General features: G+C 46.3%; 1 protein-coding gene across 3 annotated transcripts in view; it reads right to left on the reverse strand.

Moving 5' to 3' along the window:
• DSP (desmoplakin) overlaps positions 1–16,667 on the reverse strand; it is a 99,945-nt gene that overhangs the window by 28,924 nt on the left and 54,354 nt on the right. For 2 of the 3 annotated variants that reach the window (XM_082848337.1, XM_082848335.1), the window contains exons 1-2: positions 12,941–13,407; positions 943–1,042 (exon numbers count right to left, since the gene is read on the reverse strand). In XM_082848337.1, coding sequence (XP_082704463.1) covers positions 943–1,042; positions 12,941–13,134 — 294 coding nt within the window. In that variant the 5' untranslated portion in view covers positions 13,135–13,407. Of the gene's footprint in view, positions 1–942; positions 1,043–12,940; positions 13,408–16,667 lie in introns of those variants that run through there. The other variant, XM_082848336.1, reaches the window with a different exon arrangement.

Here is a 16,667-nt window from a genome sequence, read left to right on the forward strand (position 1 = left end):
CCTCTCCCGCTGCGGAGCACAGGCTCTGGAAGCGCAGGCCCTGGAAGCGCAGGCCCAGCGGCCATGGCTCACGGACCCAGCCGCTCTGCAGCATGTGGGATCCTCCCCGATTGGGGCACGAACCCGCGTCCCCCGCATCGGCAGGCAGACCCTCCACCTCTGCGCCACCAGGGAAGCCCCCAGATGAGGTCTTTTTTACACACAAACTGAGCTCTTCCTGCAACTTGTGGGAGATAACTTTTTGGTTCTTAAAAAGAAAGCTGTCTAGTTAATTGTATTGAGCCAATCGATTTCCTGGTTTTGATGATGGGTGATACTTAGTGAGATGGCCACCTTTGTGGGGAGCTGGATGATGGATACTCGGAAAATATCATGGGTCTCGTGCCTTCTAAGCCTGTTTCAATAAGATCCTAAGTTATCTCTGTAACATCAAGAAATACTGTGAGCTTTCACGAATGTTACCATTTCCCCTCAATTTTCAGTTGCTTATTTATCCATATTTTGTAATGTTTCTCATGTAGAATTGTTCTCACAAGATGGTAAATTTTCCTGAAAAAAGACATTAAATTGATGGTGTACATCACAACCCATGACAATCCAGTGACATAAACATGTCAGGTTGCACCTCTAGGAAAAGAAAGCATTACAAAATCAGAGAAATGACAACAGGTTGTTGCAATTCCAAAAGGGTGTTAATCCGTAGTGTAAATATTTGTTGGAAAAAAACTATGTGAAAACTGGTTCCCATTGTTAAGCCAACATTGCAAGTAAGTTAGGAAGATAGACATCCCGCTCTTGTCTGTTTTGAGAAAAAGCATCTCTAAACACTAGGAGGGCGGGGAGAGAATGCACAGGTCAGGGCTATGAGTCTAAGTTAACCAGGAGCAAAACCAGGTACAAAACCAGGTGTGGACAGTACTTTAGGAGAAAAAGAAAGCTTACCGGCTGCACGATCAGCTCGGCCCGCATCAAACAATCCGAGCAGTTCTGCAGAAGCTCCTGGATGGTGTTCTGGTTCTGCCTGGACATCGTTCCGGTTTGACTGATGAGCAAACACAAAGAAAGAAAATAGGAAAATTTTTTTTCAATTTTGAACTCATTTTAAACTTTCAAAACAGCTGCAAAAACAAGACAAAAACACTTCAGTAGGCCCTTCACCCAGACTGCCCAATTGTTCACATTGGCCATGTCTCTTTGTTCCCCTCCCCCCTGTATGTGTGTATATCTATTTATAGTATATATACATTTTTCTGAGCCATTTGAGATCACGCTTCTTTATCCCAAAATATTCCAGCATGTATTTCCTAAGAACAAAGCCATTCCATTATATAACCACAGTACAATTACCAAAAGCAAGACATTTAAAAAATGATGGAATACTATTTTCTAATCTACAGAACATTTTCAAATTGTACTAACCTTCACACCAAGTTTTTTTTGTTTTTTTTTTTTTTTCCTGGTGTAAAATCTAATCCCGAAATACCCTTTTGAGTTGTGAAAACACATTTCCAGCATCTTCTCTGTCACCCCTCTCCCTTCATCCCACATCAATGCCATCACCAGTCCTGGGAAAGGTGGCATCAGACCCAGAGCTGCAGGGTTTCATTGACCAGTCTGGCTGAGGACCATTGTAGGAGATGAAAGAAAAGCTTATTCTGCAAAAAATTTTCTGCAACCAGAAAAAGCTGATAATGGTAAAGGAAGGATGGGGTAAAGAAAGTGATGGGAAATTTAAATATCTTTAATGCAAAAAGAAGCCACTTCTCCTTTCAGGATGACCCCAGAATATTATCCTGTACAATGATGCTCACCCACATGTGTATGTCAAATGTAGCACTATTCTGGAAGACAGGTAGCAGAAACCTTAAAACGACCGTGGTATTTAAGAAGAATGTTGTAGATATTCTACATTTTAAAGAAAGAGATTATAGAAATTCAGTTTGCTCCAGATACACGTAAAAAGAGTAATCTACCATAAAACAAGTCTTACTTTTTAAATTGCCAGGATACATTATGCTACAGCACAGCCCACTACGGCTTAGTTTAAGAGAGATTTAAAGCACATTAAATTATTAACGTTCAGGAAAGGTCTTATGAATGTCCTACAAGAAAGCTGAGTTCCTCCAGGGCTTCTGAGCTACCAGCCAGGCCGGCTCGAGCTTTCGGATAAAACAGACGCCTGTTCAATGTACTGAACTTTCTTTTATGTGTGTCTGTGTCGGGAAGGGTGTCTGTGTGCGTTTATAAAGAAAGAATTTCCGGACTTCCCTGGTGGCGCAGTGGTTAAGAATCCGCCTGCCAATGCAGGAGACACGGGTCCTGGGGGCCTTCGAGCCCTGGTCCAGGAAGATCCCACATGCGGCGGAGCAACTAAACCCGTGCACCACAACTACCGAGCCTGTGCTCTAGGGCCCGCGAGCCGCAACTACCGAGCCCGTGCTCCGCAACTAGAGAAAGCCCATGCGCAGCAACGAAGACCCAAAGCAGCCACAAATAAATAAATTAATAAATAAAATTTTTTTTTCTAATTTTTATTTTATTTATTTATTTGCGCCAGGTCTTAGTTGCGGCATGCTTGTGGGATCTAGTTCCCTGACCAGGGATCGAACCCAGGCCCCCTGCATTGGGAGCTCAGAGTCTTAAGCCCTGTGCCACCAGGGAAGTCCCAATAAATAAATCTTTTAAATAAATAAATAATGAAGAAAGAATTTCACTGTTTAAAAAACACGTTTGAAAAGCACAGGCTGTACTAGGCAGAGATAGGGTGAAGTCACAAGAATGTGGGGAACTTCTCCCACCGCCCCTTGACTCTGCCTCATTTCACATCGGACAGGCGCTTTCTCTCTCTGCCCGCCAGGCTTCCCTGCAAGCCGGCCCTGGCTGAAAGCATGTGGGTGAGAAACCAGCTCTCCTGGGAACCAGTGCCAGGTGAGGCCGCAGCTCCTCCAGGCAGGCCCTGGCACTGCCCACCCATCAACACCAGGGCACCGCACACACAACCCCCCCCCCCCCGCATGAATGCTGCCCTTCTCTGCCTGCCACTCAGAATCAGACAGGAAACCTGGCACACTTCTCGGATTGCTGAGATGTTAACAGGACTCCATCCGTTGTCAAAACTTGTGCAAAATTCCACTTGACTTAGAACACTTTCCAAAATGCACCCATTATAACAGGGAGGAAAGAAATTCAAGAGACAAACGGAAAAAAAGAAAAAAGAGAGACAAAGGGAGAAATACAGAAACATCACTGAGAAGTCTAGGATGGGTAAGTAATTAGGGAGGTCCTGTGTAATTAGATTTGTTTTCTTTAAGGAAGGGGCATGAGAGGCCCTTTCTTCTGAAACATTTAATAATTCTGGTCAGCAGTTGGGTTCAGAGGGTGATTCCCACAGAGAATGCCAGTCCCTTGCATACAAAGGAAAGGGCTCTCTCTTAGCACAGTGGAAAGTCAAGAGTTTCTGAAATGATTTAATAACGTGTGCTACCATAAAAACTAACACAGTGAGTGCTAAGACAGAGGGAGATGGGGAAACTGGGTGAGGTGTAGGAGAACTCCCTCTATCTCTGCAGCTTTTCTATAATCCTAAAATTATTCCAGGATAAAAATGTACAAAAAATAAAAAAGAAGCAGAGAGTCCAAACTCACTTGTGAATGAAAGTTCCAAAGTGTATATACAAGTCTTTTAAAAATGAATTTATGACACTAAATTCATTTGCCAACAAAATATGAAACTCTTCAGCTCTTTTTACCCAACTACTAGAGTAGTTAGTTACATGACACTTAGAAATGAACTAAGGAAAAAGAGGTGAGGCAATTAAACGCTGGCTTAAAATATTGGTGGACTTGCACTTAAAAAACAAAAAGGTAAAAAAAAACAAAAACAAAAAAACACCAAAACGGTAACTTCATATGCTGTTAATGATACTGAAAAGAATTATTCATGCTTCAGCAACAGGCCTGCCTATGTTCACCATACATACCCTTGATAGCCACTAAAACCCTATGTGTTTGCCTTGGCATTTTAGGAATAGATTAACAACCGTCTGCACAAAAATCTAATCTTTCTAAAAGTAAAAAGAAAGAAAAGCTAAAGTGTTAGAACAATGTAATGAAGAATCTTTGGTATTGTGATTTTTCTGTAGGAAAGTATGATCTAATTAACCAAATTTCCTTAGGCACAACTTTTCAAGACTGTGTCTGGTCCTTAAAGTAAGATCTACATGTCCCGTTTGTCATCTGTAAGCATCTCACTTCAGTCTGAACATCCTTGGGAAACAGACCATCAAATCGAGCAGGTGGAAGGACAACTCAGGCCCCTGAGGTTTATTGATGAGAAAAGAGAATCCACCTTCACATTTCAGCTTGCTTGTCCCCGCCCAGTGAAGGATCCACACAGAAATGACTGTACTTAAATCAAGAAGGAAGTGTCCGTGGAGAGGATTTCGACTCACTAGACACTCACTCAGATGCTGTGCAGGGCTGGACCCTTCAGCAGGAGAGCCAGGAGAGCATGCCTCAGGGAACACGGGCGTGTTGTGTGTCATTCAGAACTTTTTAAGTCAAAAATCATATTTTTTCACATAATTTTAGGTCTTTTGTCATTTACCTCAGAAATATTCTAGATCTCAGTTTTCTCATCTTTTGGGCTAGGTGCTATCTAAGATTTCCTTAGCTCCTTTGATCTGTAACTTTATTTTATGAGACCACCAAACTCACTCCTCCTACTGAAAATAATCTAAAAGTCTATGTTCTGTGTAAAGGTAATGAAGTTTCCTCTTCATACAGTGCAATTTGGGAAAATGCAAAATTCCATCATATAGGAAGAAATCATTTTAAAATAAATACTTATTTAACAAGCATATAAGGACTTTAAAAATCCCTAGCCTCAAAGAAATTTTCAACACTGGTACGTATTGGTATTAGGGGTGCAGAGATTTTAAACCATGTTAGGAATTGAACTAACGAGGTCAGAGTTCAATTTTTAAGTCCCATTTCCGTGTCATGGAAGATGAAAGAAGTTATGCAAAAAAAAAAAAAAAAAAAGAAAGAAAAGAAAGTTCATTTGGGTCAAATCAATCAAAAAATATTGACTTCTAAACTAAAATTAATAGCTGGCCTTGAAAATATAACATTTGTCCTTAAAAGTCTTTAAGCTTTCTGAAATCTTCTCTTATTTTCAAACTTACAAAGACAAATTATTCGTACAACAAAGAACCTGCCTACACTTCTTTTGAAAATTCATTCTAAAACTTGTTTAAACAAGTAAGGGTTCCAACAGTTTACATAAAGATCCCTTCATCAGAGGCTAAAAGGAAAACATGGTCTGGGCCACATGAACGTGTGAACAGTATTAAAGAGCTTTCGATGTTTTATTTTACTACCTCCAAATAACAGTCTTTTCTTAAAAAAATAAGACCCCAAAATTAACTGTGAAGCCACTAGTTTCACACTTTTCCCAAGAATATTATAGACAAAAATACAAGACAAATACTTTGAAGAGAGTCTTGAAGCATTACAAGATATTTATTAATAGTTACTCTCCTTGCTTTATGAAAGTCATTTTACAATCATCTATTCTGTTCATTAGACACTTGGCCTGTGCCACGTAACTCTGGATTTATTTTTGTATATACACTGGGTTGGCCAAAAAGTTCGTAAGAGTCTACGGAAAAACCAGAAGGAACTTTTTGGCCAACCCAATACTTTCTCTCCCATTGGGTTCCTTCTTTCCTTCCTTCCTCTTTCCTTTGCCCCTTCTCTCTCTCTCTCCCCCACTCTCTCTTCTTTTGGTTCATTCTATCAACATAAGGTCCTCGATGTGTGCCGGAAATTATGTCTCACGTGTATTCGGATTCATGGAATAATGACCTTGGAAAAAGTCAATGAAGACTTGATGGAAATGATGATAATTATGTAATGCATTAATACTGATCTTAAAACTTATTTGCATTCATATTGATCTAAAACCTATCTGCTGAGCTCCTTACAATGTTTAAAACATGTTCCATATGTTATTTTGAGTTTCTTTAAAAGATCTTAAGTAAAAAGAAAAACATCCATGGAGTTTGTAAAAAAAAAAAATTTACGTCTTCATTTAAGGACAATACCCTACACCTCCAAGACTCACTAAACACATCAGTGGAAATGTCACGTATCAGAAGTTACACACCAAGTGCTTCCGCCTCCACAGAGTTTTCCTGGCACATCTCTGCCCTCCTTCTGAACGAATTATTTACACACCTGTCTGCCCACACCTGGAGAGCAAAGTCTCACACCTTAGTCACTTTCGGCTCCTACGTGCACCTAACAGCACAGAGTTCCTCACCCAGAAGGTCCTTAACGTATGTTTGTTTGGTTTAGGAAAGTAGAAGAAAAACAAAGGCAAATCGAAGACTGATATGAAGATATTACTACTCATTACCCTGATTTCCAAAGCTCAATCAGGTAGCGCATCTACTGCACCCCAATTCCCCACCAATAGTGGGGAAAAAAAGGGGGGGCTTCCCTGGTGGCGCAGTGGTTGAGAGTCCCCCTGCCGATGCGCGTCCGGAGCCTGTGCTCCGCAACGGGAGAGGCCACGGCAGTGAGAGGCCCGCGTACCGCCAAAAAAAAAAAAAGTTTTCTCTATCAATTTTAGGAAGAAGGCCTCCTCTGTACCTTCATCTTGTCCTCACCCAGGAGCTTTGGAAGCGGTACTCTAATAAAAGTTCCACTGCCTTTCCATGTTTGCTATTTTCACAGTTTTTGGTGGCTTGGGTGGGGGCCGGGGAGGGCAACCTAATCACAGATCATTAACTTCATAAAGAGTTTGGGGTCCACCCCGTTCTCAGCCACTTCTGGCTGGACAGCCTGTGACTCGGAGCAAGTTAGTAGACTCGCGGGGCCTAGGGTTTCTGCAGGAACACAGTCACCTCTCGGGGCTGGCCTGCTGTTGAGAGAAGCAGCCAGTGAGGTCTGTAAAGCCCGGCAGAAACTAAATCCTCGCTGCGAGATCGTTCGTACAGGGGGAGCTGCTGTTGTGATACGATTCTTAGATTTTGCTTTTATTTTTCATTTTGTGTTTTTCGCCCCAGTTCATGATTTTGCAGTTCACCCAGTTCACAATTTTAAGGATATCCTGCAAGCACACTGGAGGTGGAGTGAGAAGTGAAAAAAAGGAAAGAAGAAGAAATGATGATTGGGTATTAAGTGTGAGGCATTTGAGACTTTCTCAGGTAATTTTTAATTCCTAAAATTATCTACGAGACCTAAAAAAAAGTTTGAGACAATTCAAAGACAGAGATACATTTTAACTGCGTGAAAGACATCTTTTTGAAGGGATTAGAAAATTCAGAAAAAGATGCTTTCCTTTCCTTTATTAAATGGGGATGAATATTTGACCCTTACAAATTCAAGGCCAAAACAGGGATTTCTGTTTTGAATTCCTTCCCTATGTGAAAACTTACATTCATTCTGATTTAGGCATCTGGTTATCCACCAAGAGGCCAACTCCTTTTTAATTTTTTTCAGGTACCTTACGAAGCAAGGGATATTACGTTTGCATGTCACACATTTGAATTCCAGGCAAAAAACTCAGACCTATGGCCTGCAGCCTCTCACTCTGGTGTCCTCATTTTCATGAAATGTAGACTTCACATTCCTGAGGTCTCTGAAGGTCCTGGACCCTCCCAGCCCAAGGTGCTGGTGGTAAGGTGCACGTGATGGGGCTGCCCTGGCATTTTATGGCATGCTGAGGCTTGGGGTCCGTGGGGCAGTGGCTTCAACATCAGAACCACCCCTGCCCATTTTCCCAGGAGGGCCAGAGGGAGCCGGAGAAAAAGCAAAGGGCGGGGCGGCAGGGCCCCAGGCACCAAGGCCTGGGGACTGAGGCGCTTCTTCCAGAACCTTTGAAAAGTCTGGAAAGACTGGCTGGCTGAGGGCTGAGTTAACACTCCCCGAGACACACCCAAGCCCTCCTCAGCTCCACCCGAAGATGTCAGCGTGGAGGCATCAGCACTTTTTTGTCTTTCCCAAGACATTTCAGGCGCCCGGACAACAATGAAATTACGCCCATGTTTACAGAAAAGATTAACTACTTGCTGGAAGCTGCTCTGTAGATGTGCCTGACATTCAGCGGGCTTAACGCAGCATCCCACTGTCCTTCATTCCTCAGCAGATGGAAACTCTACAGAAGTGTGAATGCAAGAACACAATGGCTATGAAGTATTTCCCAGGAATGCAACAATTTAAAAAAAAAGTAAAAACTCCTATTGGATAGAAGAGTTTACAAGAAGAGGTGAATTCTAATAACTAAAGTTAGGTCTTTTCTTGCACCATCGTGGTATACTGGATTCAAATGCAGCTCAATTACTAACTTAGCTGCTTGACCTAAGCCAAGTCATCTAACTCTTTTAACCTCAGTTTCCCACCTGTGAAATGGGAAGTTTGTCGTGAGGCTTGAGATAACAATATACTTGGCACATGGTGGGTGTTGGCCAGGCAATGGTAACTATTATTAACCACTGATCCGATGTTTGTATAAAATATATAACCTACTCAAACTTAGTCACTATGTAAGTGTTACTACTGCCATATATTAAGCTACACTGAATCTTACTTTGCCATCGTTTCCCAGAAAAATATTTAGAATAACCATTCTGAGTCAGCCAACTCTAAGCCTGTTTTCTCACTCTCCCTTGCCTCTCTGATCCAGTTCTGAGCTGAAGCTGTCATTCCATCACATCTACCTCCTGTCCCACTGCCACCAACCTCGACCAGACTTTCACCTCCCTCCTTCACTGGTATAACTGCTTCCTTAAGGCAACCCCTCCCACACACTGCTGGCCACAGCAACAATCCTATGGCTTCCTGCCTCGGTCTTATCTCTCTGCTCCTTCAAAGGAGACCTTCACTGGCTCGGATGAGACCTGCAAGGGTTCCCCTGTGCCTAACCCTAACCCACCACCGTGGATTCGAGATCTCCCAGGTTCTGGCCCCAGCCCGTCCTTCCTCCTTCCGTCTCACTGTTTCCCCACTTAAGCGAATGCTCCAAAAGGAGACCACTCCCTAGGTCTTGAAGTTGCACCTGCTTTTCCACTTCTCACACTTTTCTCATGCTCTTCTCTCCTCCAGGTGCACTCTCTGCCCACTCTCTTTACCAACTGAAATTCTCCAAAGTCCAAGTCAACACCACTTCCTTTATAATAAAATCTTACTAATGCCGCCACTACAGATGTTACCTTGTCCCCTTACGAAGCCTCTGAGTCATGGGTACCGCTCCTGTGCATTATCCGTTTGTATTATAGTACTCATGTACTTATCTTCCTCTAAACAGCATCTGCTCCCTTCCAGAAGTCTTTGTATTTTCACCTTTGAATCTCCCCGACATCTAACACACAGCAGATGCTCAGGAAATATTGGCTGAATGAATGAATGAATACATGGACTTGAGGTACTTTCATCCTGTAAGTACAGGGCTGTCCAGTCTCATACACAAGTACATGGTCTAAACGCACAGGATGCCAGAGGGCAGAGGGAGGAGCCCCTGATTCTCATGCCAGCTCGGCCATGGTGGACTCCGGGATTTGGGGCAAGTCTTAATTTGTCTCTAAAGTGGAAAAGTGAGGTTTCTGTCCTCCTCAGGACCCCCTTCCACTCTAAAATTAAATGTAAATGCGCCTGTTTAACTTCATGCTGAGAAACAGGCTTCTTTTAAAAGGTAGTTTAAAGCAAACTTTAAAATAGGTATCAGATAGTGATCACACATATTTCGCTTTGGAAATCAAGTTCTGGAGAAATGTAAGCATTAGCATTTTATGCACATATTTCTGAAGCTTAGTGACTGTGTCTGGCTTGTAAGCCTCCTACAAATTCCACACCTTGATCAGCGGAAGATCTAACTGGGGGACTTTGTCACTTGGCCACCAAATTTCACTACAGATTTGTAATTTCTTTTAACTACAGGAATAAGACCAGTGTAATTCTGCCATCATTGAAAACAATATAGCATCTCATACGAGAAAAATCCAAAGTTTAAATTTTCAAAAATAAACATCTTAAATTATCAAGCATGAAACATGTACCAAACTTTAAAATATCATGAAAAGCAGTGGAAGAAGGTAAATAAAGTCGTTGCAGATCCCATGCAGGGTAAAACAAAGACACAAAAGACAGGTGGGGGAACGAGGGATAATCAGAGTGAGAAATATCCGGTCCTAAACAGTGACAAGTGTTACTAAATAAAGGACAGACAAAGGCAAGAGGCTGTAAAGTCACTTTCAAAGGAAAAATAAGATTTGGGCTCTGTACACACTCAAATTAGCTTATTTAGGGAAGGGCTAAATGCACACATTGATCATTAAAAAAATCACCAATCTGATCCAGCCAATAAAGTGGGGGTTTTAGAAATAAAGGAGTTTAGATGCAACCAGTCGTTTTCATACTGGTTTTTTAGGGGGTTTTTTTTTTTTTTTTTTGGTTTCGTCGCTTTAAAAACAAAACACCTCTATTTAGAAAAACTTTCGGTCAGAAAAGTGCTTTTAAAATCCTTCATCATCATTCACTTAGCAGAGGGCAGTCGAGTCAGAGCTGCCATCCTGCTTCTGCCAAGTGCGTGCCAGGGCCAAACAAATCCTTCCGCACAAGACGCTAAAAACCCTAGGAAAACAGGTGCGGTGCGGACCCCGACCCTCTCCAGTCAGTCGTCCTTATTTTAAAATGCAGACCTCAGCGTTTGCGGGCTACTGTGTATTGTGACAACGCTTCGTTTCTAAGGGCAAGTAGCACAAGCGCAGGCCGGGACAGGCCCGGGGAAACTCCAGTACCTGGATCCAGAAAGAACGCCGGCCACATGCTGACTCAAGCCCCCAGCCTGCCGCCCCGCGGCCCTTGGCAGCTCGACAGCAACGCGCAGAAAAACAACCTCCCTCCAAGTTAGGTCACTTTTCGCTAGAGTCTCTTTCCCCTTCCCAGGGAGATGTTAAAACTTGACAGGTTTATCAACAGCCTTTAGGTTGGAAAAACCCAACACAAGAAATGATGCTATACTAGGAGAAAACATCAAGCCTCGCCCAAAGTTAACGTTCGGTGAAGCATCCTTATAAACCGGGTATCTTTATGCAGGTCATTAACCCAGATATTAATTACAAATTTACTTCTACAAGAAGCCAAGGGAGTGAAATATTCCATTAACAGCCATGTTTATTGTCAACTTAAAACATAGGGACGCTAAGATAACAGAAGCATATTCAAAAAAAAAAAGGAACAAAAAAACCAAAAAACCACCTGGTTCATAAATGCAGGAAAGAAGCAACCTTGCAAATTCTGACTTGGATTTAAATGTGTGGATTCAAAAGCATGTGCTTTCCAAATACTGCAAGACTGGGAGGGAAAAGTAAAGTTTCAGATTTAAATGGTTGGCCAACTTTTCAAACAAACTTAAAAACCAAAGTGTAAACGAGCAAAAATTTCTCCCCAGTCTCCCTAATGGTTTGGCGTATTTTTTCCTGGAAACCCCCAGGTGCATTTTGTTCATTAAAGAAAGAGCTCCAAGATTGAGACAATTCTTTGCTAGCTCAAAAAGAGAAAATAAATTTTCAAGGTGCTCCGGCAAGATAAAGAAATGAATAAATCGAAGCAGAAAGCAGGTTGCAAGTCGAGTAGTCCGTCCCGGCCCCCAAAACTGCTGGCAAAACAAAAACCCCCTGGAGTGTATTCAGTTTGCTCCTCCCCAGCCTAAGGCCACAAGGCTAGGTCGACAAAGTTCTGGAACTCAGGCCTCTTCCCCCGAAGCCCTACAAGGGAAGGACTTGCAGGGGGCGGGAAAGGGGGGTGAGAGCCGCAAAATTCTCACGGCTCACGTGGGAGAGTCCGGCTCCGGGGACCGGGTAAATGTACGTTCATTATCTTTCTCCACCCGCACCCGATTGACCTCCCTCTCCCCAACCTGGGTTTCCCGGATGATTCGGAGAGGCAGACCCCGCCCTCTTCCCAGGGCGCCCCCAGCATCGCGGGCCGGCCGGGATGGTACGCGGAGCCTCCCCGCCACGGGCCCCTGCCCGCGCTATCCCGCTCAGAGCGCAAGACCCTGCGCCCGCGCTCTGCCACCGAGACACTGAGGCTGTCCCTCGGATGCTTTTTAAAAACCGGGAAACAAAGGGCGCAGGCGCGGGGCCACAGGTGTGCTCGCTGGCGGGGGCTGCCGCGCGGCTGATCCGGGCGGGAGGGACAGGCAGCCGCTCCCGCCGGGAAACTTGGTTTGGGTAGCAGGCGAGGCCGAGGCGGGGCCTTCTCGACCCGCGACCCCGAGCTGCCGGGACACGCAGCCTCTGCACAAAAGCCCCCGGGTGGCCGGGCAGCCCAGGCGCCGCTGCGGACGTGGTCTCGGGGTGACCACGAGCTTGCAATGAGCCACTAGCCAAAGCCGAGAGCCACGTCCACCCTGGCCACCCGACAGGCCGGAGGCCCCGCTCCCCTCGCTGTTTTACTTTTGGTTACAGTTCGAGAGGTTGGGTTTAGTGGTCGCAGCCACGCCCGCCTGACCTCCCACCTGCGGCCCGGGACAAAGGCGAGGCCTCGCTGGGGACAGTCCCGGATACAGCCGGGACCCCCGCCGTCCGCCGCGCCCTGCCTGCACCCTCGCTGGCTGGCCTTGGGCCCCGGCACGCAGGAAGCGAGAAGGGGGGCCCGAGTCCCCGCCGGTAGCGAAGGAGACGCTCCTCTGCGGGTTGGCGAACATGCCCACCCGGTCTGCGCGGTGCGCCGGGACACTCGGTCTTGCCCCAGCGCGAACAGGAAATGCGTGCATGACCTCGGACAAAGAGACTGTCCCCTTTCTGGACCTGAGCTTCCTCGTCGGTCAGAGGTCGACGGTCCGTCCCGGTCCCAGGGTGCTAGGGGAGTGTAGAGACCCCGGCCCACCGGCCCACGCACACCGCGCGCCCCGGGTCGGCCCGGTACCCACCAGTAGCCGTCCGAGTTCTGGTCGGTGACCGTGCAGCGCCGGGAGTAGTACATCCTGCTGGTGCCCCCACCACCGCTGCTGCCGCCCCCGCCCCCGCCGCCGGTCATCTCGTAGCGCAGGTCGGGGCCGGACTCGGCGCGGGTCATGTGGCCCAGCGTGTTGATCCGCGGGCTGGAGCCTCCGTTGCAGCTCATGTTGGCTGGCACTCGGAGCGCCGCTCAGCGCCGAGGCGGACGCGAGGGCGGGCCGGCTCGGAGAGAGCGAGGGGCTCCCAGGAGAGGCCCAAACCGGGGACTGGGCTGGGGGCGCAGAAGGATCGCGAGGACGCGCCTCTCCACCGCGGCCGTTCTGGACACTGCGAGCGCGGCACGGCGGGCGGGCGTCGGGCGCCGGGGACAGCGACGGGCCGGGAGTGGAAGCGGGAGCGAGGGCTGCGGCTCTCAGGGCGGCGAGGACGCAGAGGAGCAGGGCCGTGGCGGGGTGGTGGTGTTGGTCGTCTGGGGCTCGAGTCTCCTCCCCGCTGGCACCCGACGCTGCCGAAGCCACACCTGGCCGGTTTCTTCCCAGGGCGGGGTGCGGCCGCCGCGCCTCCCCGCCCCATCGGGTGTCACCGACTTGCACCGGCCGCCCCTCCCCACCTGCGCCACCGGCCCGCGGCTCCGCCCTCCGCGCCGGGGCCTGAGTAACATGCAAGGGGCGGAGGCCCGGCACCCGCGCGCTCCCAGCGCGCGGCCGGCCGAGGGGTGGACATGCGCTGGCCGGGGCGTGCGCTCCGCGCGTCGCCGCCGTAGCCAGGAAAGCAGGGCCCCAGCTTTTGAGGATTTCTACGGCCCCCGGGTGGAAATAGGCTAAAAAATAAGTCATTCGATTGGACAGTTACTTATTAAACTTTTACTTCTGCTTATCCCTGAAAACGGTGCCAGCCAAGCTTTGGCTACAAACAGTTGAGGAGAGAATGCTTAGATGATGAGGTTTTGTTCGGAGACTCTTTTTGAATTTTCTTTTATTCCAGTAATTCAGAAGATTGCCTCAGAAGCATGTTTTCCGACGTGTAAAACGATTTTTACCCAGAACCACCGCTTTCTGGAGAAGTCTTCACCGTAAATAACTAATTTCTTTAGCATGAAGATAAAGAGGAATCCACTACAGTCAGTTCCCATAGGGTACCATGAAACTATAAATTGCAGTGTCTTTTATTCTGCCTGGTGATGGTCAGTCATTTTAAACGAGAAATGGCAAAGACTTCCACCCCAGACCGCTTCCAAATTTTATTAAAAATCCTTGGGGGCTTCCCTGGTGGCGCAGTGGTTGGGAGTCCGGCTGCCGATGCGGGGGACGCGGGTTCGTGCCCCGGTCCGGGAGGATCCCGCGTGTCGCGGAGCGGCTGGGCCCGTGGGCCATGGCCGCTGGGCCTGCGCGTCTGGAGCCTGTGCTCCGCGGCGGCAGGGGCCGCGGCGGTGAGAGGCCCGCGTACCAAAAAAACAAAAACAACAAAAAAACCTTGGGACCACTCCTCCCTTGCGTGCCCCGAGCACCTTCTCCCCCGACCCATCCCTTTTGAAAGAGCTTTTCCCACAAGTCAGTGGTGGTGGCCTTCCTGGGACTTCAGTCTACCTGAGAGCAGCAGAGAACCCTGAACAGAGATCATCCACTGGGTACAGTTGAGTAACTCAGAGCCAGAACATTCCAGCCACCTGATCTAGGGCCCCTCCCAGTTAGTGGCTGCCTGCGAACAATGCCGCAGTCTCTGTGACTCGGGTTTAGATCCAGACCCAGTCACAACATCCATAAAAAGCTGTTTTTATAATCTGGAAAAACTGTTCAATTACTCTTGAATAAACACCATTTAAAGATCTTTATAATAAACATTTGTCATCTCCCTAAACAATGACAGTTAACTCACTTTCTTATACAGTATATTTCTGAAATGTTTATAAACTGAAAAGAACAAAAATCAAACTATATTTGCATGTTGTAAGGGGAGTGGAGGGAGTTCTCTAAAAGGTCCCAGATTATAGCACCCCAAGTTACACCTCCAATTTTAGGCAGAAATCTTTAACAAAATGTCTTTTTCTCTACAATGGTCCACAGAGTTGACCAGCCTAAATCCAAGGAGTCAAAGATACCATGAGATGAAAGTTTACCACTGTTAGCACTCAATAATTCCCATCATTTTCTCAGTTTCCTCTTCTGGTAAAGGCTAATGTGATAAAGTGTTCAAATGATTTCACAAACACTGATGTATAGACAAGAATGGTGTTTCTTCTGAAATTGAATCAATGGCTGGAAGTCAGCATCTGCACAAATGGCCCAGATAGTCACGGGTCGGTGGAGGGGAAGCCTTTTGGGGTGTCAGTCCATAATATACAAAATACTTCTATGCACCTCCTTTGTTCAGCAAGTAGTTATAACCTCCTATACAGAAGGACCAATGCTAGACTTTGGAATATACACAGAATGTCCTTGAAAACATTATAGTAAAACTTCAATTTTAAAAATTCAGGGATTCCTTCAGTCCAATAATGTGTAAATAGAAGGTCATACAATTGCACAGTAGAATTCTCCTTAAACACAGCACACACCTATGAGCCACCTCCCAGTGGTGGCGAAAGCTGTGCTCAGCAAAGGGGTCCCTCTGAGAGCTCACACTGGGTAGTCAGGAGCCCAGGCACTCACAGACCTAAACATCACCCAGACCCGCAGAGCTGTTTACAAAACAGGGGTAGAGGTGAAGAGCACAGCCCACCGATTACACATTTCTGGCTGCCCGTTGCTTCCTGGCCTACCTTACTGCTTCCTGTTCTTAAGATGTTCCCAAGAAGGCGACCGACTTCCAGCTAGCCAAACATGCCGGGTCTGGGAAGACAACGACTTTCATTTACCTTTCTTTAAGGAAGACAGGAGGATGAAATAAAAGATCGACATGACAGATGGGATTCAGACATACATGCATTCGTTGTCTAAATTGACTGTCTCACAAGCGGCCCCCAGTGAAGGCTGGGGATCAGAAGACCATCCTCTGATATGAGTGCTGCAGTTTACTTGGGAAGAGCTCCATCTCCTCAGGCGCTAGATGGAAATAATACTTGTCCTGCCAACTTTGCAGACCTACAGTGAGGATCAAGTGAGATAAAATATGTGAATATTCCTGGAAGCATATAAAGCAATGGCGCCACTCATTACACCGAAAGCTCTTTGCTGGGTGTGAAATGTTTAGCTCTAGTGCTTCTGTCTTTACCCCACCTGTGACTCGGTATAACTCCCCCTTGGAGACATTTAACATTCATTCAAGCAGTTATTAAGCATCTACTGTGTCACACAGCAGGCTCACTGCCGGTCACTCTCTGTAGGATATCTGTGGGAAAACAAATAATTGCAATATAATGTTAGGTCTGCTGTTATAAAGGTAGGTCTTCAGAGTCGTGGGGCACAGCAGAGGGGTTGAAAAGTAGCTTTTTTCTTACAACGAGGTTTATACAGTTTAGAGTCCAAGGTCTGGCAAAGCCCTCGCTAGCTGCCCGAAGGTCAGCTATTTTTTCCCTACCACTTGTAGATACCTACCCTTGTACTTTTAGAGACACATCACTGACAAGTCACTTTCTCTCTGGCTGAACTTAAAAATGACCTTGCAGTGAGGAAAGAGGCATCAGTTGTATCCTGAACATAGTTTTTAAATGAAACAGAGCACCTTGATTTCAGTGAGATTAAGAAGAATCATTTACTTGCT

This window comes from Leucopleurus acutus, assembly GCF_964270905.1.
Source record: "Leucopleurus acutus genome assembly, chromosome: 10".
In the NCBI taxonomy this organism is placed as follows: Eukaryota; Metazoa; Chordata; class Mammalia; order Artiodactyla; family Delphinidae; genus Leucopleurus; species Leucopleurus acutus.